General features: G+C 45.7%; 3 protein-coding genes across 4 annotated transcripts; 1 reads left to right on the top strand and 2 right to left on the bottom strand.

Moving 5' to 3' along the window:
* The first annotated feature begins 201 nt into the window (after nt 1–201).
* LOC118777877 (endoplasmic reticulum chaperone BiP-like) lies at nt 202–14,035 on the top strand. The gene is made up of 9 exons (XM_036529111.1): nt 202–233; nt 9,699–9,779; nt 9,897–10,128; nt 10,269–10,406; nt 10,739–10,851; nt 12,127–12,517; nt 12,713–12,947; nt 13,070–13,237; nt 13,464–14,035. The coding sequence occupies exons 1-9, from the start codon at nt 202–204 to the stop codon at nt 14,033–14,035; spliced, it is 1,962 nt and encodes a 653-aa protein (XP_036385004.1).
* Nucleotides 610–7,213, bottom strand: haus4 (HAUS augmin-like complex, subunit 4). Of its 2 annotated transcripts, none has more exons than XM_036529112.1 (10): nt 7,186–7,213; nt 6,515–6,634; nt 6,188–6,327; nt 5,574–5,705; nt 5,013–5,153; nt 4,605–4,701; nt 3,453–3,598; nt 2,011–2,141; nt 1,834–1,902; nt 610–1,227 (listed from the first exon to the last, which is right to left on the bottom strand). In XM_036529112.1, the coding sequence occupies exons 2-10, from the start codon at nt 6,582–6,584 to the stop codon at nt 1,044–1,046; spliced, it is 1,110 nt and encodes a 369-aa protein (XP_036385005.1). In that variant the 5' UTR covers nt 6,585–6,634; nt 7,186–7,213; the 3' UTR covers nt 610–1,043. The 2 variants fall into 2 exon arrangements, with proteins under 2 accessions (XP_036385005.1, XP_036385006.1); XM_036529113.1 differs by lacking the exon at nt 7,186–7,213 and adding an exon at nt 6,877–7,174.
* A 948-nt stretch (nt 14,036–14,983) lies between the features above and the next one.
* rabepk (Rab9 effector protein with kelch motifs) lies at nt 14,984–19,408 on the bottom strand. The gene is made up of 7 exons (XM_036529873.1): nt 18,945–19,408; nt 18,571–18,725; nt 17,501–17,656; nt 16,945–17,106; nt 16,562–16,711; nt 15,997–16,146; nt 14,984–15,201 (listed from the first exon to the last, which is right to left on the bottom strand). Exons 1-7 carry the CDS (start codon nt 18,995–18,997, stop codon nt 14,984–14,986), a joined length of 1,044 nt encoding a protein of 347 aa, XP_036385766.1. The 5' UTR covers nt 18,998–19,408.
* Nucleotides 19,409–25,244: the final 5,836 nt, after the last annotated feature.

Raw genomic sequence — 25,244 nt, 5'->3', positions numbered from 1 at the left:
TCACTGTTATTGTTAGGTTTGTCTCAGAAGAGACAATGCTGTCACGTGAAATGAAGCAGTGGGGCCCGGTACAACTGTGGTATTTTGACAACGAACAAACCCCACTCCTGGCGGCAGCACACCCATCAACTTAGCTAAGGAACACTTTTTAATGAGTTGCAGGTGCAAGGAAGGTGTGACCCAGAAGTGGCCAATCAGGACATGCGATACACTACGACTGCCCTGGTGCTGTGGTACAGCGGCATCCTCCCAGCAGCGAGCAACAGCGCCTACGAACAGCTCAGAGGAGAAGGACAGCAGTGTACGAAAGACAAAAAAGAAGCCATCTGTTGAATGTGAATGTTTTTAGCACTACTGGTTTGCATGGACGTAACATATGTTTTAAATAACTGCAGTCTGTATGTATAAAATGTAAGCCCTATAAGTTATTCACATAGGGTTGTCTGGACAATAACTAATGAAGTTTATTGGAAAAAAAACTCAAATTTAAAAAGCTTTAGCAAAAACTGTACAACTAACAAATGTCTAACGATTGTTTCGGAAACATTTTCAAAAATGGTTTAAAGTATGAAGGTTTAATTATGGTTTATGTTATTTAATGTGGTTTTATGTATAAAGGGCATTTTTTGTTAAAAAGATTACAAAATAAATTCTACTTTACATAATACATTGTTTACACAACTGATGAGCATAATTTCCACCCCCTCCTCCGAGCTGATTCCATGTGGAGGGCTGGCACTGCCATGTGGTGAATGAGGAATCACTGGCCATGAAACAGCCTTCGTGATGCCAGTGTGGGGGTGGGTGCTGTGGGAGGGGTCTGGCAATAGTGCACAGCCTTCCTCAGTGACTGTGGTGTGGGAGTGGGGTCTGGAGTTGGCTAAGGGTCTCTCTCAGTGACTGTGGTGTGAGAGTGGGGTCCGGTATTAGCTCAGGGTCTCTCTCAGTGGCTGTGGTGTGGAAGCAGGGCCTGGAGTTGGCTAAGGGTCTCTTTCAGTGACTGTGGTGTGGGAGTGGGGCCTGGTATTAGCGCAGGGTCTCTCTCAGTGACTGTGCTGGGAGAACTCCTTCAAGGCCCAGCTCTTGTTGTCGATCTCCTGACGCAGCCGTGAGTATTCCTCCACCAGCGCCTCGAAGTCCTGGCCCAGGATCTGGAAGGACGACAGCATGGACTCGGCCGAGTGCTTCTCCGCCCGCACGGCGCTCAGCTGCGAGTCCAGCTTGTCCCTAAGAGAGAAAAAATGAAACAAAAGGAACAAAAAAACAGAGCATAGAAATGTGCAAAGTAAGGAAAAATGGGGCTGATTGCTGAGAAGTAGTCAGTCACAGGATTATGTTTAAAATATTCACTTGCTAGAGTATTGATTTGTTTGCTTTGCAGATACCCTTATCTCCACCATATACTTTTACAGTATCCATTCATGTAAAAGGCGTGGCCAAAGAAACTGAAGTGAAGCGCTTTGAGCATCTTGTACAAATAAAGTTGCAATATAACAATCGCTTTTATTACATATTCTTCTTCTTGATTCTTGATATGATGCAGCCTTATCTTACTATTTTTAACTGCTATACATTTGTCTGCTGTGCTCCATGCCTGTGCCTGTTTTCCGCCTGCTCAGGGACTACAGATGAAAATGAGCATCATAGCTAACTCTCAAACTCTTACAAAGATGCATCTACAGAAGTGCATATTAGTGTGAGGTGTCCCTGTTTAAATGGATAAACAACCAATTTTGGTTCTCCAATCTGCAATCATCTGGTAATAAACGCTATAACAACCATGTGACGTTGCCAACATCACCGAGGACGACTAAGCAGCCCGATCGCTCTCACCTGATTTTTCGGTGGGCTGCTATTGTCTCAGGCGTGTAGGTATCCAGCTGAAGCTCCAACATTTCCACTCTGTTTGAACAGAAAACAAAGATGTTTTAACTGCCAAGAAACACGCACCGCCACACAAGGTGTCTCTATGGTGGTTATCAAAGCCAGAAGACCTGCAAAAGTTCTCACCTGATCTTGCAGATGATGATCTGACACTTGGCCTCCAGGTACTCCACGTTTTTGGTGTCCAGCTCCTTCTGGGTCTTCAGTCGGTGGTCCAGGATGAGGGACTGAAGGATCTGAACACAGCCCATCAGCTCCTGCCGATGGCAGGGGGGGGGGGGAGGATGGCCAAAGAAAACACTATTTAACACCCACACTTCATTCAATAGGCAGGTGCTTAAATGCAGAGTGAGTTAAAAAGCAAAGTACATTAGTGTTCATATACCTAAGGCTATATGAACAACAGCACAGAGACAGGAAACTTCAGACCACACGTGAACAAAAGTGTCGATACATAACACGCTGCTGTAACAGCTTTTCTTTTAACGATTAGCAGTGGTAGGGAAAAGCCAGGAGCTTTGGTGAATAATGAGAGTTGGGAACCCAACCGGAGGCAGACTTCAATCAACAATCAATGATTTATTAAAACACATGCATATGAAGACAAGCAGAAACAGCTGTCTCAGCCTATAGCGGTATGAGCCACAAGTAAATTGCTGACTCTAGAGAAGACACAGCAGGACTTGTAACCTAAAAGGTTGCTGATCTGATTAACTACTGGGGAGGTAATGCTATTCCCTTAAGCAAGGTACATCTCCCAAAATTGCATAAGTAAATATCCAGCTGGATAAATGGATGACATGAAAAAATTGTAACCTATGTAAGTTTCTCCAGATAAGTCTGCTAAATGACAGTAATGTAATGAAAATGTCATTATTCCCTGAGCTCCCCCTACCTTCCTGCCTAACTTATGTTGACCAAAAGATGGCTGCAGGCCCTCATGGCCTTGGAGAATTACATCAGCCCGATCTTCCTGGGGTTCCTCCAATGTCCCGGCAATAAGACATGTTGTATTAGTGCTGACAGAAAGTTACACAATGGGGTGTGATACAGATAAATAGTGTGATTATATATCAGCACCATAATACCCTGGTGCCATGCAGAAAAGCACACCAGCACTTACATTTATTACATTTACATCTATTCACTTGGCAGAAGCTTTTATCCAAAGCGACTTATAAGTGAGGCAGAGTACAAAACAAGCAAATAGCCATTTAAGGAGTCAACAATATTAGAAGCACTGTATGACGAAGTTTCAATAGCTGGCCAGGCACCACTACAGCCCAGGACACTGCACCCAACACAGTAGGGATGATCTAGCGTTACGTCCGCAGATAAGGAGGCTGCCATTCCTGCAAAGGCCAGGTCATGTTGACACAGGCTCTCCTCACCCCTGGCATTTCCCCTCCATCCCCAAATGGACACAGACCATAAACCAATAACCATGAAGGTCCTTCTTTTTGTGGCTGATACAACTGAGCCGAACAGAACAGAGGCATCGATTCCCCTGTATTATCAGCTATCAGCTGATGCGGTAGGGAAAGGCCGTCTGCGATGCCGGTACTCACCGAGAGGTAGCAGTGGGTCTGCCGCTGCAGCAGGGCGGCGCTCTCCCTCCAAGTCTCCCTCAGGCTCTCTGCTCTCTTGCTCTCGCTCTCCAGGCTCTCCGGCAGCCGAGACAACTTCACCGCCTTCAGGCTCTCACTGTCTTGCTCTGTGCAGAAACAGCGCGTGTGTGTGTGTGTGTGTGTGTGAGAGTCACTGCTTTATATACACGCATCGTTTCTGATACGAGAGAGAAGCTGGTGCAGTGGTGTGGCATAGTGCTAGTAGGCAGGGCCTGCAGTTCCCTGGAGGGTCACTGCTGTAGTACTCTTGGGCAAGGTGCTTAACCAATATTGCCTCAGTAACATAACCAGCGCCAGCTGTAAGAATCCAAACGTGTAAAGACTGTAAGCTACAGAGGTCATTCTGAATAAGTGCTAAACTGACTGTGGATGGCTGAATGGCTCTGGATAAGAGCATCTGCTAAATGAACGTAAGAATGCAATGTAAATGCAATGCAAAGCACAAGCACAGCTCTTCCATTACTTTACATTGATCAGCATTTATTTCTCCAGTCATACCCCAGCCTGGCTGGTAGCAGGTACAGCTGTTACCCCAGCCTGGCTGGAAGTAGGTATAGCTGTTACCCCAGCCTGGCTGGTAGTAGGTACAGCCGTTACCCCAGTCTGGCTGGTAGTAGGTACAGCTCTTACCCCAGCCTGGCTGGTAGCAGGTACAGCTGTTACCCCAGTCTGGCTGGTAGCAGGTACAGCTCTTACCCCAGCCTGGCTGGTAGTAGGTACAGCTCTTACCCCAGCCTGGCTGGAAGTAGGTACAGCCGTTACCCCAGCCTGGCTGGTAGTAGGTACAGCTCTTACCCCAGTCTGGCTGGTAGTAGGTACAGCTCTTACCCCAGCCTGGCTGGAAGTAGGTACAGCTGTTACCCCAGCCTGGCTGGTAGTAGGTACAGCTCTTACCCCAGTCTGGCTGGTAGTAGGTACAGCTCTTACCCCAGCTTGGCTGGAAGTAGGTACAGCTCTTACCCCAGCCTGGCTGGAAGTAGGTACAGCTCTTACCCCAGCTTGGCTGGAAGTAGGTAGAGCTCTTACCCCAGCCTGGCTGGAAGTAGGTACAGCTGTTACCCCAGCCTGGCTGGTAGTAGGTACAGCTCTTACCCCAGTCTGGCTGGTAGTAGGACAGGATGTTGAAACACTTCTCCTTCAGCCGTTTCTCCAGCTCAATCAGCAGCCGCTGCTTCATCTTCCGTACATCCTGAGAGAGTGAATGTGACAGAGATTTAAAGCCACCTTCAGAGTTAGCCATCTCCCAAACGCAGACATACTGAGGATTAACGGTATTCAGTATGTGTTTGTGAGCATTCATATGCCTGTGAGTGTCAGAGTGTGAGTATGCCAATCCATACATGTTTGTGGATGTGTGTGTGTGTCTACAAGTGTAACAGTGTGTACCTATGTATATGTCAGTTTAAGTGTCTCTGTGTGTATGCATATATGTTTGTGAGTGCATGTGCATGTGTGCGTGAGTGTGAGTGCGTGTGCGTGAGTGTGCGTGTGCGTTTGTACCTGTTCTGGAGGCATGAGGCCCAGCACGTGCTGGGCAGAGAGCCCCAGGAAGGGAGGCTGTTCCTGGGCTGTGGTGGAGCTGGGGTCCAGCTGTCTCACACACTGCGCCACCAGCAGACACTGCTCCAGGGTTTCATAAAACTGCCCAGAGAGAGACACAACTCTTAGCCAATCACAATCACTCAGTACCATTTTACATTACACAGGGTTCTTGGCAACAGAGCTATCACTGAAACACTGAAGCATCTTCAGACTGGTTGTCAGATTGTCTTCTTTTTGTGCAGAAAAAAGCTTTAATGCACTGTGCATGCCTCAATCTAGTTTCACTCTAGTTTCTCACAGAACAACAATCAGACACTTCACAACAAAGTAATGTGGAAGGCAACATGTTAACAGCACAACCTTTGAAAGACAGTGGTGCCTTTTCACACGTGATAAGCAGGGTATGCTGGCGTGTTTGGGCCTTGTGGAATACGCATCTTCAGGACTAAAATGCCATCAGACTCCAGCAGAATGAGACAGAATGAGAATGAGGGTGAAGACTGTTCCACTGTGCAGTACCTTATCGTCCTCTGCTGGGGTGTTGGAGTGGTGCTTTCGGACACAGTGGTCCTGAATCATCTCCCGCAGCAGCTGATACAGACTCTCCGACCGCAGCCAGCCCAGTCTCTGCGTCTGGAGCTCCCTTTCAGCCTGCAGTCACAGCGTTACAACATTACAAGATTGCAGCCTTCAATCACACGATGTAACAACATTACAGCACCGTAACAGCATTCCGTCCACACTGTTCCATAATCGCTCACATGCATGCACACACATATTCTCACACCAGGCAGTTACAGACCGAACAGAAGACCACAGGAACATAGCACCTCATGAACTGTCGGGGGACTGGTCTCAAACAACCAGCAACTGGCTGAATGGACAATGAACTGTCATCTTAGGTCTACAGCAATTGTACATAAATAGACCAACACAGTGCCTTTATTTGGAAGCAGTGTTATTCTATGGCCTGCTTAACTGATGGTTCAAGGTTCCCTATCATTGTCCATGAGCCATTCAGTAGTCTCCTTGTTCTGAACGCGAACAACAGCTAATGCCATACAGACCTAGTCCTCCTTCAATTTCCAGAGAGAATAAGAAGTCAGCGAGTGTGAGAGGGGATATCCTTGTACCTTCTCCAGTTCCCTCTTAAGAGGCAGGGTGAGGCCGGTTTGGTCAACATGCTGGGAGAGAGATGCCAGGAGCCTACAGAACAGGGGGTTCTGGGTCAAGTCCTCTTCCGTCAGCTGACAAAACGGGAGGGAAGCCAGGACTGCAAGTGGGACAATGGGGTAACGGGCACATCGCTGCCATGAACGTCAACAACTTAGCATCACCACACATTTGTTAAAGTAGCTTAGCTAGTTAGCTAAATGGCTGGCTGAGTTTCACAATTTATCTGGTGATCTCTTCAAACATCACGTTCTTTTAACAATGAACACAGACTGCTGGCAAGCTACCTTGCTGGTGAAGTTCGTCTCCTTTTCCCAGGGTCGGGACACTTGCTGAATCGGGGTACACCGACATCATACACTGCGGTCTGGGACAGTGCGCTCAATCCTAACTGGCTAGCAAGATCGCTGGCGGTCAAGTTTTCGACAGCAAAAAGAAAATAGTTACTACAACAGTATAACTGTTAGCTAGCTAGTCATATATCAGAGACCACACAGACTATATAAATTGCATTTAGACGTTTTTTTTGCTTTTAGTGTGAATCGCTACCTAGGTAGAGACGTTGCTCAAGTCGTGTTAACTACAGTGTATCTACGTAACGTTAGCTAGCTAGGTGTGTAATATAATTAAGTTAAATGTTGTTAGTTACCATGCTAATCCCGCTGTGGTTTCACTACCTGCTGCTACCTCACCGCCCAGGTGAAACACCAATAACTAGCTAGCTAGATATGGGCTGTTATTGTTCCGGGGTAGCCAGCTAACTAGCTAGCAGTGTAGCTAACGATACCGTTAGCTAGCTGCTAGCCCATACAACATTACTTAGCTAGTAGATATACTACATCTCAATAAAACTGACGCATACAAGCATTGCTACTCCAAACTATAACATTCATAAAACGTTGTCAAAACATAATATCAAGTAGTTCCCCAAACCGAAAGTCCATTAGCGTTTGTATACCTCTTCCCATTCCCGACGCGCGCTTTCGTGAACTCAAACCGTAGCACTCGTCACGGGTTACACCATTTTTCTAGGGGTGTACGTCCCTGGTTATAAACTGAAAACGTTCGTATCGGCAAAAACCGATGGATTGATATATGTGTTAAAATATATTTTGTATTATTTATAGACTTATTTATTAATATTACATTGTTATTTATAGACTCTTATAGTCCATAATGTTACCTTTTGTGTGACGGGTTAGACATAATTTACTTTCGCCCCTCTTCCACAACACTACAGGCGAGTCCCCCGGTGAAATAAGTTGCAAGACATTTCCAAAAGTCGTCTGCCTCTTTCTGGAAGTAAGTGGAAGACAGTTGAGAAAGGACATTAGTAGTTGTATAGTGGGATTATATTGCCAGGTATATAATGCAAGAGAATTTTTAAAATGGCTTCAGATCAGTTTACTGTTGTCTTAGACGTCAGATAAATTACACGCCCAAGGTAGGCCAAAATGTTCAGGCAAAGTGTCAACAAAGGGAGAAAGCTTGAAAACATTAAACACATCTGTAATGAAAATCTAGTAGCTAAATTGTAATGTTGAGTATAATCATATGTGTTATATATATATTTATATATGTACAGTTATAATCATTTATATAAGTAATTATATAAAATAATATTCAACACCACCTCATACCTTATTACCTTTTTATCATATACTGATGTAAAACCTGCAGATTTCGAGACAGCAAGAAGATGATGCAATCACCGGTACATGCATGGAAATTTAAGTCTTCAGTATTAGTAAACCGATGGATTGATATATGTGTTAAAATATATTTTATATTATTTATAGACACATCTGTAATGAAAATCTAGTAGCTAAATTGTAATGTTGAGTATAATCATATGTGTTACAAATATTAAGCATATAATATATATATATACATATATATATATATATATATATATATATATATATATATATATATATATATTTATATATATAGTTGTAATCATTTATATAAATAATTATATAAAATAATATCCAACACCACCTCATACCTCATTACCTTTTTATCATATACTGATGTAAAACCTGCAGATTTCGAGACAACAAGAAGATGATGCAATCACCGGTACATGCATGGAAATTTAAGTCATCAGCATTTCGGCCTCCTGTCATCAGTGATGATCAGCAAATGATGACAGAAAATTGCACATGCTGCCCACCGTTCATAACTCATAAAGTTGCTGTGATTTCAGTCTATATCTAATTTCTGACCTACTTTATAACCACAGTTCAGTCTGTGACTTCATAACCACGGAAGACGTTTTGGGTGGCAATATCTTTAGCATGTAATAGACTTGTTTTGGTACAGGATAAAGACCCCTGGGATTCATGTGCAGTCTTGTCTTGCATACGCGGTCGCGGTTTATGACAATCACAGCGATTTCTGTTGTATTCATTAAACAAACCAGACATACCAAGGAGGTTTACAGTAGCAGGGTCACGATAACTTGCATAGCATTATATTCACGTGAAACAGCTCCCGTAAACAATCTGATGAAAGCGATGATTGACAGCCAGCCAATCCTGAAGTCTGCAGGACCAGGACATGTGCAAATGAGCGGCAGACACCGTACCGTTTCCAGCCAATGAGCGCCCTCCAGCCGAGCGCGTTGCGACCAATGGTGGGGCACCACGACGAGTAAGCGCTCGCGGTTGCTATATCAACGGCGTCGGTCCTGCAGCATCTCATTCACAGAAGCGCAAGAATCACAGAGACAGAAAGCAGCGTGAAAGCGAAGTGTACAAGCGATCGCATTTGCACTGAAGGAGAACTTCCATTCATCTTACACAGAGGTACGTAGCAAGTTGTCTATACATTTTGCTTGTTTACTAACTGAAGGTTTAACGCGCTATTTATTGAGATTATGGTTTGTTAGACCTCGTTATTTTTTACAGATATTATAGGTATAATTTTTATAAATGTTTTTATCGGTAGTCTGTGGAAAAAAAACAAGCGATTTAAATCCTAAATAGTCCTCTATTCATGTGCCGTATATTTTATGAATAAATGTTAAAAATGTTTAAAATCGATACCAAGTCTAACTAGCTATAGTGTTGGCTGGGATTTTGAAAGTACCTTAATGCAAGCTGATGTGACAAGAAATTAATTATTTTGCTTACTGGACTTCTAGTGAAAAGAAACATTGTTTTTCTGTGTTGTTTTTCAGACCATTCATTCAAACTTCATAAACTTCACTATGCAACCCAATTTAACAGCTCAGGAGTATAGACGACTACTATTAGTATTCCACGGTGGTTTCCTACATTTTAATTTTTTTGGAGCTACATCATCCCTAGTCTTAGATCAGCAACTAAAAGCACATCTTGTAACGACACTGTGCCGAGCTAGCTGGCTCTAACAACTTTAATTTCCGACCTTACAGAATACTTCAGACCCGGGATAACACACTCGTAAAAGCATGAGGCTGCTGTGCTTGTTCCTGTTGGCTGTCAGCAGCGTGTTTGCTGAGGAGGATGAGAAGAAGGAAAACGTGGGGACCGTGGTGGGAATCGATCTGGGAACGACCTACTCCTGGTCAGTTTTATTTCTCCTCCTTAGAATTAAACCGTGTGTGGAAAAACAGAACTGAATCAAGTCGTGGGTAACGTGCATGTGTCCTGCATTGACCTACTCCTCTGTGACTGTACGCAGCGTTGGTGTGTTCAAGAACGGCCGCGTGGAGATCATCGCTAATGACCAGGGCAACCGCATCACCCCTTCGTACGTGGCCTTCACCAGAGAAGGGGAGCGTCTGATTGGCGACGGCGCCAAGAACCAGCTGACCTCCAACCCCGAGAACACCGTATTCGACGCCAAGAGGCTGATTGGCCGCGCCTGGTCCGACTCCTCTGTGCAGCAGGACATCAAGTACCTGCCCTTCAAGGTGAGCCCTTGCTGACACACCTGTCACTTGGGACAAAATCTGGGGCTTTGTGGGTTTCGCGGTCCTAGAGTTAGACTGAGTGTCGTCCGTGTTCTCCTGGCATACAAACATGAGTATCTTCATCTGACTGTTCTCTCTAGGTGGTTGAGAAGAACAGCAAGCCCCACATTCAGGTGGACATTGGCAATGGCCAGATGAAGACCTTTACTCCGGAAGAAATCTCTGCCATGGTTCTCGCCAAGATGAAGGAAACGGCGGAGGCTTACTTGGGGAAGAATGTACGAGTACAACTTCATGGCTGTCATAGCTTTTTGTAGAGTTCAAAAACTAAGTGCTGAAAGTTGCTGTCTGTAAGTGGTAGAGGTGAAGAACCCCTCACCGTCTTCAGACGGCCACTAAAAACAACTTCAGATTTGTTCAGAACTGTTCCGATTTCACCTGAGTTCCCAGAAATGGGACCCATATTTTCGTATCATATTTTTAACGTTTTTGACCATTGAGTCGATAAGACCATTGTGCCAGACATAAAAAATTATATTGGGTAGAGCTTTTCACGGTGTGTAGAGGCCTTTGGTCCTCAATCCAGTGTTCTTCTTTCTGCGTCCTGTAGGTCACCCACGCTGTGGTCACTGTCCCTGCCTACTTCAACGACGCCCAGCGCCAGGCCACCAAGGATGCCGGAACGATCGCTGGACTGACGGTGATGAGGATCATCAACGAGCCGTGAGTGTCTTTTCTCTGGACTTAATCACTTATTAACCTTATTAAAGTATAGTAACCAACACTGGCAGTCAGCAGTGACATATGCATAAAGAGCTGAAAAGCTCTCAATAGTTTTCTTATATACCCTTGTAGCGAAGGGCGAGAGCAGTCACCCCGCCCAGCCTTGAACCCGGGTCTACGGGGTACCAAACATGCGACTTTGACCGCGACGCCAAAGAGCCAGGCTCGTTGGTATGGCAGTCAAAGCGCATACTCAACCGTAGTGACGGCACTCCGTCACACTGCCCTCCCCTTCGGGAAGCGCGCCCATGCGCTTCACACACCATGGCGTCCCTCACGCATCCTCTTGCCATACTTCTCCCATCCCAGGGTGCCCCACTCACCAGTGCTTCACCCATCTCTGGGGTCCCTCACACCATGCTTCACCCATCTCTAGGGTCCTTCACACCGGGGTCAACCTAACCTGGGGGTCTCTCATACAGCTCACACACCGGGCACGCTTCCGATGGCCTCGCAGCCAGCCATCCCACTTCTGACACCATTTGTAGCGAAGGGCGAGAGCAGTCACCCCGCCCAGCCTTGAACCCGGCTCTTTGGCGTCGCGGTCAAAGTCGCATGTTTGGTACCCCGTAGACCCGGGTTCAAGGCCGGGCGGGGTGACTGCTCTCGCCCTTCGCTACAACCCTGCATATTTATTTTAGATTAATTGCGTTACAATACAGTATTGTCATTTAGCAGACACTCTTATTCAGAGGGAGGAAAATTTTTTTTATCCATTTACACAGCTGGATATTTACTGAGGCAATTGTGGGTTAAATGCCTTGCCCAAGGGTACAACAGCAGCTCCCTAACAAAGAATCGAACCGGCAACCTTTCAGTTATAAGCCCTTACTGCTACACCACACTGATGCCTTAATTTTTAATGTTTTTTTTTTTGGAAAATTAAGGATTTGAACATTTGCTTGCATGGCAGACAGCTCTTTTAAGGGCAGCTTGAATAGCTTTATTCATATTCTCCTCCTCCTCTTGCATCTTGCTATTTACTGAAGCAGTCTGGGTTCAGTACATTACATGCAGACGCTCTTACCCAGAGCAACTTCCAAATAAGCGCATCTATGCTAAGAGTAGTTATGGAGAAGTATGGAGGAGTTAAGTGCTAAACTAGTGTAGAGTGCTTTTTTTAATGGAAAATAGGGGTAGATGGGATAGATAGAGAGGAAGAATCTTACTCAAGGGTGCAGCAGCTGCACTCACTTGTGCTGTCTTCTCTTGCAGAACTGCTGCTGCCATCGCCTACGGCCTGGACAAGAAGGGTGGAGAGAAGAACATCCTGGTGTTCGACCTGGGCGGCGGCACCTTCGACGTGTCCCTGCTGACCATCGACAGCGGCGTCTTCGAGGTGGTGGCCACCAGCGGGGACACGCACCTGGGCGGCGAGGACTTCGACCAGCGCGTTATGGAGCACTTCATCAAGCTGTACCGGAAGAAGACGGGCAAGGACGTGCGCAAGGACAACCGCGCCGTGCAGAAGCTGCGTCGTGAGGTGGAGAAGGCCAAGCGCACCCTGTCCACCCAGCACCAGGTCCGCATCGAGATCGAGTCCTTCTTCGAGGGCCAGGACCTCTCTGAGACGTTCACCCGCGCCAAGTTCGAGGAGCTCAACATGGTGAGTGCTGTTCAGAATCTGTCTAAAGACCGAGTATAGGGCTGTTCTGTTGAGAATCTATCTATAATCAGTTTTGCAGATGCAACTGAATATGCCTGTGTAGTGGTGACGTAGGACTCAATGCCTTGAAGGTTCTTGCCACATGCTCCAGCTCTCCAGCATGCATCCTGATTAGTTATCCATCTCCCCATGCAGGACCTCTTCCGCTCCACCCTGAAGCCCGTGCAGAAAGTCCTGGAGGATGCTGGCATGAAGAAGTCAGACATTGACGAAATCGTGCTGGTGGGCGGCTCCACCCGCATCCCCAAGATCCAGCAGCTGGTGAAGGAGTTCTTCAACGGGAAGGAGCCATCCCGGGGCATCAACCCCGACGAGGCCGTGGGCTACGGTGCTGCCGTGCAGGCCGGGGTGCTGTCTGGAGAGGGAACAGGTGGGTCTCGCTTTACCTTTGACCTCGTCAGAAAGCCACAGTAGTATCTGATCTCCCAGCTCTGCAGACTCCTTGTTGAGGTGGACGTGTGGAGTGAGGTTGACCTTCTGATCTCTGAACAGATCCCATACTTCTGCTGGATGTGTGTCCCCTGACCCTGGGCATTGAGACGGTGGGAGGTGTCATGACCAAGCTGATCCCCAGGAATACCGTGGTGCCCTCAAAGAAGTCCCAGATCTTCTCCACTGCCTCCGACAACCAGCCCACCGTCACCATAAAAGTTTATGAAGGTAGGTGCCTTTTTCTAATTGGTTTGCTTCTCTAATGTTCTGTGCTCTTATAGGTGGAGAGATTTAAGCATCCTTAGGGGGGCGTTTCACCTGCAGGGCATTCACTTGCATAACTTTTTCATTGGATTTTAGGAGCAGCTGTGAGCTTGTTTTAAGGTTTGCTTCTTGCAAGATTAAAGGAATGCACCATCCTGATGAGTCTGCATCTCCTTCTGCACCTTTCCAGGTGAACGTCCCATGACCAAAGACAACCACCTGCTAGGCACCTTCGACCTGACGGGGATCCCCCCGGCGCCCCGCGGTATCCCTCAGATCGAGGTGACCTTCGAGATCAACGTGGACAGCATCCTGCAGGTGTCGGCCGAGGACAAGGGCACCGGCAACAAGAACAAGATCACCATCACCAACGACCAGAACCGGCTGACGCCCGAGGACATCGAGCGCATGGTGAACGACGCCGAGCGCTTCGCTGATGAGGACCGCAAGCTGAAGGAGCGCATCGACGCCCGCAACGAGCTGGAGAGCTACGCCTACTCGCTCAAGAACCAGGTGGGCGACGAGGAGAAGCTGGGGGGCAAGCTGTCGTCTGAGGACAAGGAGGCCATCGAGAAGGCGGTGGGGGAGAAGATCGAGTGGCTGGAGTCACATCAGGACGCCAGCCTGGAGGAGTTCCAGGCCCAGAAGAAGGAGCTGGAGGAGGTGGTGCAGCCAATCATCAGCAAGCTTTACAGCAACCCGGGCGGACCGCCGCCCGAGGGCGAGGACCATGACCACCAGGAAGAGAGGGACGAGCTGTAGTAGAGGGTCTTTGAGGAGCTTTGGGACTCTCCGCTCTAACTCATTGGCTGCTTTCTCTACAGGGCAGCACAGGTGTACATATTGGACTCGCTGAACTGTGTAGAGGGTGGTTCTCTTCACTGTGACGTGGAGATTTAAGTCAGCCTGGACTCAGGCTTATCACTTCCATTTTCAAGCACTTTGCAAGGGGCTTCCTCATATATTGAAGTGGGAACTTGGTGGGGGTGGGTGGGTCTATGGGCACAGGGTGTCAGACATAACAAGCATATGTTAACAAGTTACTTGTTTATTTAAAATTTGGTCATTCTGGATGACTATAGGTTTCTACTGTGAAAACGCAAATAACTGTGTGATACAAGAAATATTTTTTTATTGCCCTCATTTTTATAGTTCTTATCCAGGGTGACTTACAAAGGTTACCATTTTTACATTATCCATTCATACAGCTGGATTACCGAGGCGGTTGTGGGTTAAGTACCTTGCCCAAGGATACAATGGTGGTGCCGTAGGGAGGAATTCAACCAGTAATCTTTCGGTTAAGCGCCCTGCTCTCCTTAATGTGGAGAGTTTCGCAGTGTACCATGAGATGTGCATCACCCGAGGAGAGCTGGGAACCCCTCTACTAGAGTGAAGACCACATTTCAGTGTGTTCATGCTGAATCTGTTTGGTTCCGCTCTCCTTACATGGTTGGACGTGAATTTTTCCTTATTTCCTTATTATTATTCAATAATGTATCTTACATCAAAGTAAGTTTACACAGTTAAGTCTACACTGTTCCAAATTGTTATCGGTGCAGCAAACTGATATTGGTGGAAATGCACTTGGAAAGGCTGAAATATTCAGCAACACACTGAAGCATCAAAGTTTGATGTAAAACTTTTTAATAAAAAAAAAAAAAAAAAAAAAACACTTTCTGGACACAAGGCTTTCTTGACACACATCTCAGTTCATGCCAGCACAGTTACAACACAGTCACTGTGGATCACGCCCCCGGTGTCCATGCCTCCGAAGATGAAACACAGGTTCACGGTCTCGGGCTCAGAGGCCCGGTCCCCCTCTCCGCCCACCTCTGCTCCGACGCGCCACGGTACCACACACATAGAATGGTCCAGTCTGTTGGGGGGCAGATCGCCCTCGAAGTTTAGCAGGGTCCAGCGCTGTCTGTCTGCTCAGGGTGACAGGAGAGGAGGAGAGGAAGGAAAAGTTAGAACCTGCAATGGTCCACAAAATGTAGAAGTCCCATTTTCAAAGTTCCCACTAAACAAAGTGTCTCTGAAAAGTTAACACTCCTATGAGTGCCTCCTATGAGTTCCTCAATGGTACAGCTGACTGCCAAAGAATTCTCTGTGCAGCTAAATATGACCTGTACGTTACTATGCAATATGTTCACAATCCAACTCACAGACAAATTAATATATTAAACTGGTTAAAAACAATAAAATAATATAATCAATTCCTTGAGCACTCTTACAAGAGTGCTTCAGAAAAACATCTTGCAGGAACAAACAGTATCTCACAACACCCCGCAACAAACACCACAGTGATGTTGCTGTGATATATGCTTGTTTTTTAAGTGACTCCAAAGATACGTAGAACCAGAGTGTGGCTCCCTTATTCCTGACAAGTCGGAAATATATTACACAGTACAGGAATATATGCCAATGCTGACAATAAGGTCCATACAACTCAAATTTTCTGCAATTTTTTGAGCAGCTGTTCAGACTTTTCAGGTTAAGAATAAATAAAAATAAACACTTCAAACAGGTTCCTATCGTGTCACCTAACAAAAACACAGAAGAGGCACTATTCAAAGCTGTGACTTGTTTGTCCGCCCCTCTAGTGGCAAGATATTGTTACTGCAGGATCCACTCGGTCAGACAGAAAACATGGAAAGGACACCACCATCTCAAGGGCCACTTCATCAAGTCACAGAGGGAAAAACGGCCCCAGCATGCCTCACCAGCATGGAATCTGTACATGGAGTTAACCGCCCCGTTGGGCGTCATCCCGCCAAATATGTAGATGCTCTTCCCAAGGACCATGGCCGAGTGGGCGGCCACGCCCGGAGGGGTGTCACCCTTCGCTCGAACCCGCTCCCACTTCAGCGACACTGCAACATCAACACAACACACTGGTGACACACCTGCATCTCTCAGCATTTTCCTTTTAGGTCAGTACCCTTTGAATAAAATCTACATCAGAAATATAAAAATGTACTCAATCAAGAACATCAAATGTGTACATTAAATACTGCAAAGAAACAAAGGAGAAAAAATGGGAAAAATATAATAAATGAAAAAAAAATGGGGGCTACTGGATTTTAGTGGGCATTATTTTATATTAGTATATATTATATTAGTTGATATTTCATTAACATAAATGTGATTTTTCTACATTTCTCACCATCCAGGTCTCCAGACTACAGATATGTGGTTGTCTGGACTGGCAAGAGCTGCTGACTTTTCACAGGATTATGAAAAGCCTGTTGAGCCTGTTTACACACAGCCATTACTGAGGTTCCTTACCAGTGTCCAGGGAGTACATGTCACTGTGGAACTTCTCCCCCGACAGGCCGCCATGAATGTAGAGCTTGGATCCCACCGCTGCCACCACGTGGCCATGCCTGGCTGAGGGTGGCCTGCCCTGGGTCTCTGGCTGTGACCAGGTTAAAGACACTGCAAACGGGGCGGAGGAGAACATGAATGCGCAACACTTCACACAATCCACAAATGTGTTAGGTTCGAGAATGACCCAAAGACTGATGTTGTTTCCTAAAGTGGGGGTGTATGTGGATCTTGATATATTAAAAAAAAAGAAGAAGACTGAATATTAAAATTTGAATATTAAAACGGTTCTGGGTGCTTGGTTATTATTGAGAAAAGAAAAAAGCTGAGTGAACGGGAGTGACCTGAGTCGAAGACGTGGAGCTGCGGGTCGGAGACGGGCGTGGCCCCGGCCTCCCCTCCAGAGAAGACGAACAGCCTGTCCCCCACGCAGGCCGAGTTGGTGTGGTACGTCCTGGCCGAAGGGGGTGTCCCTTTCACCTGCACGCTCTTCCACGACCCGCTGTCTACACACACAGGCACACACACACATACAAAGGCTGAACAAAAACCACTACATGGCTCTTCATAAAAATTAGCATCAACAGGAACTGAGACATGTCAGATCAAATAATATAAATCATAAGTCTGAGGTAAGGGTCTTCAAAGGGCCATGGGTTATAACCTCATTTTAAAGTATTAATTCAAGCCTAAACATTGAACACAAAAACTAAAATTCACAAGCCGAGTGTGAGCTGTTTAGTTTTCAGTATATATGTAACCAGCTTGAGCAAATATATCTGAATGCATTTATCTGCTGTAATGTGAGGTAAAGCACACACACAGACACAGACAAGCACAGACAGACAGACAGACAGACACCCATTTCCCAGAATGCAACAGTTTGCTGCTGCCCTTTACCTGCCATGTGTAAGGCCTGCACACAGCTGCGGTTCCCGCTCTGCTGGGCGCCGCCGAACACCCACAGGCTGCACGGGCTGCTCTCGGGTGTGAAGCTGCAGTGCTCGTACCGTGCCAGCAGACCCCCCCACTCCGGGACGTCCCACTCGTGACGATCTGCTCGGGGAACAGGTGCGCCGTCAGACCTGAGGGTCTCCAAATACGGCCCACTTTCCAACATTGGCCACAGCAGACAAGGCCGAAATAACAAAAAACTAACCATAACACTATACTAGAGACTAATGAAGCACTACAACAGTAGAGAGGACTCCAGTAACCCTAAGAGCAAAAGCTGTATGTGTAAAGACAGAACTACTCTAACCAGTAACATTCAAAAGACATACACAAGATCAAGACACATGAATGTGCTATACCATAACTGACATGCTGGTGATCAATAATCTCATGATCTAGACTCTGAATAATGAATACATGAAATTAATAATCATGATAAATGAGTATGAAAGTGTGCTTTTTGTTATGAGACCTCTGCAGACCTGTGTTTGATGTTTAATACTATATGCATAATACATATATACAAGTGCACTATCGATCACTCTATCTCTCAGTCTCCACATTGGTTGAGAAATGCGCTACAGTTGAGAAAACAGTAGCTGTAACGTATAGCCAAATAGTAAAATTTTGTAATGGCAGTTAAAGACAATTATGGGAATAAGAACATGCAATATTTTACAGGTTGGTTTCAAAGAGACGTGAAATAATGAAGCTAAAATATACAATGACCATCGTTCAGACACAAGATGCAATCTGAGCCTGATGCAGAATAGCATGTCCCTGCTCAGCTTACTGTAAGAACATGCCTATGAATATATTCCAAGCTCCTGAGTGGGTCAGACAGTTTAAAGGCGCTTCTCTGCTCAAGGCTGCCTCGTACAGCTGTTTGAGCCCTGCCTTTCACTGACCATACCCGGGAGTCCTACGGAACACAACTGGCTTGTATTACAGTTAAGTACAGGAATCCCACAGCTTCACAACATAACCTATCGACAAGTACCTGCGCTGGAACTTACCAAGATCTAAGACATGGGACTCTGAGAAGCTGCCGTTAGGATTGGCTCCCCCGACGATGAGTATCTTTCCTTTTCCCCCGTCCTCGCCCGGGACATAGGTGCAGGTGTGTCCTACACTGACTCCAGGGCCGCCACCGCGAGGCACCACGGCATACCTGTAGCATAACATCAATACATTCAGCAAAAGCTATTTAACTTACACTGTGCATCTAATAAAAACGGATTTAAGTTGCACAAAGAGGACACCACACACCACACATGAACAAGCGTCAGTGCCAGACAGATCACAAGATCTGATGAAAGATCACTCATGAGTGCCCAGAGAGCTCAAAGAGCTAAGAGAACAATAACAAAAGTGGATGGCAGTAAATTACCAGATTGAGTTTCGAGGCTTGTCTTCTGGCTCAAGGATAGGAAGAAACTCCATTGTAACTGAAAATCTGAAGATGCACCATCTAACACCATGTAGCTAATGTTAGCCAGCTAACGGTTAACGACCTTTTTAAAAACGAGATTCCGTTAGCTATGCTGCATCCTGGCTAGACTCACGGTAGCTATATCAAAAGAAGTCTCCTAACGTTAGCTATCTCGTTGACTAACATTAACCACGAACTTCTTCGGTTGATTAGTCAAGGCAGGTTAAATCAGGATAGCTACATCAAGCACGGCTTGCAAAATGACCCTAGAATACACAGTATTCGTTGGTAATTAACACAACTCGATGATTACATTGTTTCTCTTGCTGCAGCTGATCGCTATAACTTGACTGCAGCCATTTACCAGTTTGAAAACACTGGTGGAAAATTCGTTAAAGCAAGTTGCGATTGTCCTAAATCGGTTGTCAGGCACGCCACTGCACTCGCTAGTTACCTTTCAACTTTGCCCCTTTGGATGCACCAATGAAATGACAGCGTGAGAACCGAGGTATTTCATTGGTGTACGATATAGACCACGCCCATCACACTGAGAAACTGCCGCTTTGGGGCGTTTTGCTAAGAAAAATAAAAGATTTTAAGAAACTCTATTCTCTTGGCACATTCTCTGTACATATTCAATTTGCAAATTATTTGAATGTCTCGTGTAATTTACTATGATGCTATGATCAGCCATTCCATAATGACAAAAATCATTGAATCTGCTGCATATAATTTGCAAAACAAAACACCCGATATGATGAACCACAGGCTGGTACAGGACAGTACGGCTGCGGGTTGGCATTCTATTTGTATCAATACTTGATGTATAAAAGAGATATATGGAGAATATGTGATTTGTATGTGTGCTTAACGTACCGTTTTGTACACTAAAAGAATGTTTGTTACGACTTAATAAAGCGCATAAGATTAAGTCTTAATCAGAAATAAGAATCGCATTGCGCATTACCAGATAATACCACAAGATGTCGCCTTTGGAGAAAGAAAGTAAGGTTCCACGGAGAGATGACTGGCTCTCCCCCTCTCCCGTAAAAAGAAAATTTAAAAAAGACACCGAATACTGAAAATGATACTGAATTAATATACTGAATATATACTTGACAGCAATTAATATACTAACATACTGAATATCAATATATCAACTTTTTTTGTTTTGATGAAGATCTCCTCATTGTGACTTGAGCCCCTGTCTGCTCATTTACCTGGTCATACTGTACAGGTGTGCAGAGTAAGGCAGGAGAGTTTAATCTGGGTGGTCGATGTACTTTCTCTCCATGACAACAGACCTAAAATCTGCTTGCCCACCTGATCCACCCCAACCCTAACCCCAACCACTTAGTGTAAAATTTCATAATAATCCAGAATCAGTGGCCAAAGACAGGAGGATCCCAGGCACATGTGGTGGGGGTAAAGGTGCCCTTATGAACAGCATGCAGGAAAGAATCAGATCCATACACCCCCCCCCCCCCCCCAACCCCCAACCCCCACCCCCCGTTTTGACTGTTTCATTATGATGGCGTGCCCGCACAGCTTAAACAACCATTTGCAATCTTCTGGACAGGGACCCGAAGTCTGTGGCGTAGTGAGTGAAGGAGGTTACTGTTGATCCTGAGGTTGGAGGTTCAGGTCTCAGTGATTCATGTTTTATCCTGGAGAAATGTGCATAACCTGAATGGCCTCGGTAAATATAGAAGAGTGTGACTCTGAGAATGTGTAAAAATGTAAGCTCTGAAACTTGGGTGTCTGATAAGCAAATAAATAATGTAAGCAAATAGCTATCAATGAGTGGGGAGGAGTGGGTGCAGCGATGTGCTACGGTGTGACCTCCCAAAGTGCTCTCATGCCCCATCACTGTTTGCGTAAATAATTTATCACACCTCTGATTGAGGGTATGAAATATGGAAGACCAAGGCATATGCCTCAAATGCCACATTCCCGACTTTGGAAAATGCACTCAGGGAGAACCCATTGCTCCAGCCCCCATCTCTGGAGTTTCCAAACCATGCAGACTGCACCTGGATTCATCTGGCCTGGAACTGTCTGAATCTGACAATTGAACTGACAACTGAACAAATTCAAAGATTTGTAGCAAATCTGCCATTTTTAACTGTATTGAAAGTCAGCCGTGTTATGATCATGATTCATAATGGAGTTTTGTGACAGAATTGTGTTTTTAATGCTTCTGTGTATCCTTTGGTAATTATATGCAACTATATATTTTGCTTGCTTATCTGTTATTTTTATTCTGCACTGTGATTTCTAATGCTCTGTATGTCACTCTAGATAGTGCCTGCAGCCAAGTAAATACACAACATGTCTAGTAAAACGCAGGAACAACACCCTTCTTGGAATTTCTGGGTCATTTCAGTATGGAGAAAGACGTGATGAGATTAGAAATTCTCTGTAATCAAAATGATGCTGCACATGTCAAAACAGAGACACACCCAATATACAATGAACAGAGAGATGGAGAATCATCAAAAGGACCACTATTTCACCACAACAGATAGAGAAGGCGAAAAAAATGAGTGCACATTTCCAAAAATACTCCAATGTGAAGCCTGCTCCGCATTGTGGGTAATCGCATCATGTCATTGTCTCTGGATCTGAGGGGAAATTGGCTCACAGACCCTCAGCTGTGGCCGGGTTGCTGCCAAAAATGTCAGAGACACCTCGGATTGTCCTGCACCTCCAGGTCATCAGAGGTCAGGGGTGCCGGAGTCCAGCCCACGGCCATGTGAGTGCTTCCCTTCATTATTCATCTAAACGAGCCCATGTTACGGATCTCCTCAGGCATGCGCACTAATGAGCCATTTCACATTGTGGCAACGTTACTCCAGAATTGCTCCAACGTTGGGGTTCTGTGTGCGGAGTGGCAGAGATGCAAACACAGGTGCTGTGGGCCTGGAGGGAAACAGCTCCTCTTTTGTGTGAATGCACACATGATTTTTATGAGTGTTGAGGTTGCCTTGCATAGGTTTAAACGTGTGGAGATTAATGTTTCCCTCCGATTTTCATCATTTTGCATCCGTTATTCAGGGCAATGCACAATGCATGAGATAATCGTTATGCAATATCAAACAGAATCTGTAACAGACAACATACAGTTCGTCAGGATGTTGCACATGTCAAAACAGTGTTACATTCCATTTGCAAGCAGCAGATCATGTTAATTGTGCCTCGTGGTAGGAGAAGACTGTGTTTTCAGATGTCTTCTTTCTCAATAGCAGTGAATTGAATACATAGCAGATGAGTAATGACCCTTTTAGGAGAAACATGAAAACAGTCACGTGTCACTAAGCCGATGAAGATGAGATGATACTGCGGCTGATACAGCTGGCACAGCTGGGTTAGTTACTGATGTTTGTGGTCATTCAGACTTATGAATTCAGCTCTGCCTCTGTGGGCCTGTGGTGTAGTGTTTATCTTGGCTCAGTTCTTAGTAGAAGCGCTTCAAAACCAGATTCAAAGCCATTTCCTACAATATTTCTTTGAATACAGTGTGGGAAAGCGAAGGCTAGTATTTCTATTTGTCTCCTCTACTCATCCAGTTGATTTTTAACATGTCACGCACATATGCTAAAATAATTGAAACCTCACCGATTCCATCTTGACCATGGCCACCGTTTTCCCCCATCAGAAGAAATGCCTGAGCAGCTGCGAGCAGACAGATTAATTTGGAGGAAGTGCAGTTTTTAAATGTAAATAAAATGCTAGGGGGGTAAAATATATTGCAGAGCAGGGCTTTGAAGACAGCCGGGCAGCCAAACCTCTGCCGTCACTGTGTCCCTCTCAGATGAGTGGTCTGCTCAGACTATCTAAACAAAAGCCTTTCCACACTGCGGCCTCTGCACCTCAGCACATGGCAGAGAGGATGAGTTATTCCATGCATTTTAAACATCAACAGAACATACAGTATTTATCCCTGCGTCCTGTCTGAGCCCAGATGGAAAGTATTGTGAATCGCTTCACTGTTCCGACAAATCAGAAAACACGCTCAAGAACTCTTTCCACTCCCTCTCACTCCCCCTGTCCCTATCCCCCCCCCCCCCCCCCCCCCCCACCAATCCCTCCTCCTCCAAATAGCCCAACATCTGCTGTGGGTGTGAGGTCTGGAGGGGTCTGACGCTGACGGCTGTGTGGTTTAGCGTGGGGGCGGGCGGTGTGTTTTGATTAAGAGGCCCCCCTCTGTCAGAGATAACCCTGATCTCGGACAGGAAGAGAGCGCGGGCGGGCAAAGGAAGGCATCACTCTCCATCCCCTCAGACGCTCGTGTCATGGGTCACCTTGTAAGGAGCAAGGACTGGAAAGAGGAAATCCTGCCAGGTGTTGGCACAAAGGGCCGGCTGGCCTGCTCTCTCTCTGTCAGAGACGTATCCCTCCTCCTAACTCTGTCTTTTATTGTAAGAGCCGACCATTTGAAGAGCTTCCAAAGGACCAAAGCCGCTGCTTCCTTAAGTGGTTGTAATAAATTACTTCTAAAGCGCAAAGAGTCTGGCAGTGGACACACAGGGAGGACCATTCACTGGGCTATGGGTGAATATACAGTAGTTTGTGTGTGTGTGTGTGTGCGTGTGTGTGTGCGTGTGTGTGTGTGTGTGCGTGTGTGTGCGCGTGTGTGTCTGTGTGTGTGTGTGTGTGTGTGTGCGCGTGTGTGTGTGTGTGTGTGTGTGCGCGTGTGTGTGTCTGTGTGTGTGTGTGTGTGTGTGTGTGTGTGCGCGTGTGTGTGTGTGTGTGTGTGCACATCAGAACTAATAGAGTTTGTACAGAAACCTTTGTGTTTTGCATGTGCCTGTTTGAGTGAGTGTATGTGTATCTGCTCTGTATCAACGTTTGAGTGTGGTGTTTGGAGTGAAAGCGTGAGTGTGTGCACATGCTGATGAATATGTGGTCAGAGCAGAGCTGTGGAGTCCGCTTAAGCCTTTTCATAAAGCCCCCTCATCTCTGATAATCGAAGGGCTTATCTTGCCCCTTTGGGCAGAAACAGCAGGGTAATCAGATTAGGTGGCCGGCATCCCGGACAGGGTCAGGTCAATCGCCGGTCACTGTGCGAATCTGCTGGATCAGTCCACCAAAACCCAGGGAACCAGAAATCATCACAGAAAAAAAAACAAAGACGCATAGCTCAGCAATTTCACAACCTCTGTGCATTGTTACTGAAGTGCCCTACAGAAAAGCTGTTAACATTTAATTTTTAATGACCACAAATGCAAAGCCAAGTAACACAAATCACCATGATTGTGCAGGGCATTTCCAGTGGTGTAAGCGAAGCTCTCCAAGATCAGATTATTCCAAACAACATGTCAGTGGTTCCTCCAGCAAAACACCATTTATCTTTGTTGTGCAACTGCTTTTCATTGTGACGGAAGCAAGTAAAATATTTTACACGCTGTGCAGTGAGCACCATCCTTCACACATGAAGATAGTGGAGTTTATGCTTTCTAGTGCTATGTGCTGAGCTGGTTCATTCACAACTCCCCTCCAAACAAATGGCCTGATGATGAGGATGACGAAGATGACACCAGCACGCAGAAGTCACCTCCCCATTCTGTGAGCCCCTTTCTTTCATATCTGAAATGGCGTGGGGTTTAATGGGATTGTACAGAGACCCGGGGGTGGATAATGGGGTTGAGCTGAAAGCAACGCTCCCAGTCACGGCAATGTTGGATAAACAACTGCATGTTCATCTAAGTCCCTAATCTTCCCTGAGCATATCTGCACGTTATGAATATATGACTGGCTGCTCATGGTCAACAAACAACAGGGGCAGAAAACCAAAAAATCTGATAATTGTTAAAACTATTAAATTAAATAATCTTGACAGTAACAAGTGGATTATTATTTTATTTAGTTACTAAAATATTTTCATGCAAAGCGCAACAAAAGAGGGTGTATTCACATTGGATGCAGTCATGTGGATAGAGATCAGTTGCAAGTGGGTGAGCTTTATTTTAAATTTGCATGCTTGTTAACAGTACAAAACAAAACGGGTCTGGGATAACAGCAAATAAGGGTACATTGTCTGTGTTTGTAGCTAATTGGCGATCACCAGCATGTACTGCACAACACAACATTTTACATATAATAATTTGGCAGATGGTCTATCAAGTGTGACTTACAAAGAGCAAGTCCAAATGCATCTAATAAAGTAACATGAAAGACGGTATACCCTTACACAGATGATACACCCTGTACACAGCGCAGTAATAAGTAGAATATGCATGCTTCGATAAAAACACA

This window comes from Megalops cyprinoides, chromosome 5 (assembly GCF_013368585.1).
Source record: "Megalops cyprinoides isolate fMegCyp1 chromosome 5, fMegCyp1.pri, whole genome shotgun sequence".
Taxonomy (NCBI): Eukaryota; Metazoa; Chordata; class Actinopteri; order Elopiformes; family Megalopidae; genus Megalops; species Megalops cyprinoides.
Note: the sequence above shows the minus strand (reverse complement) of the source record. Positions and strands in the feature narration are given on the sequence as shown.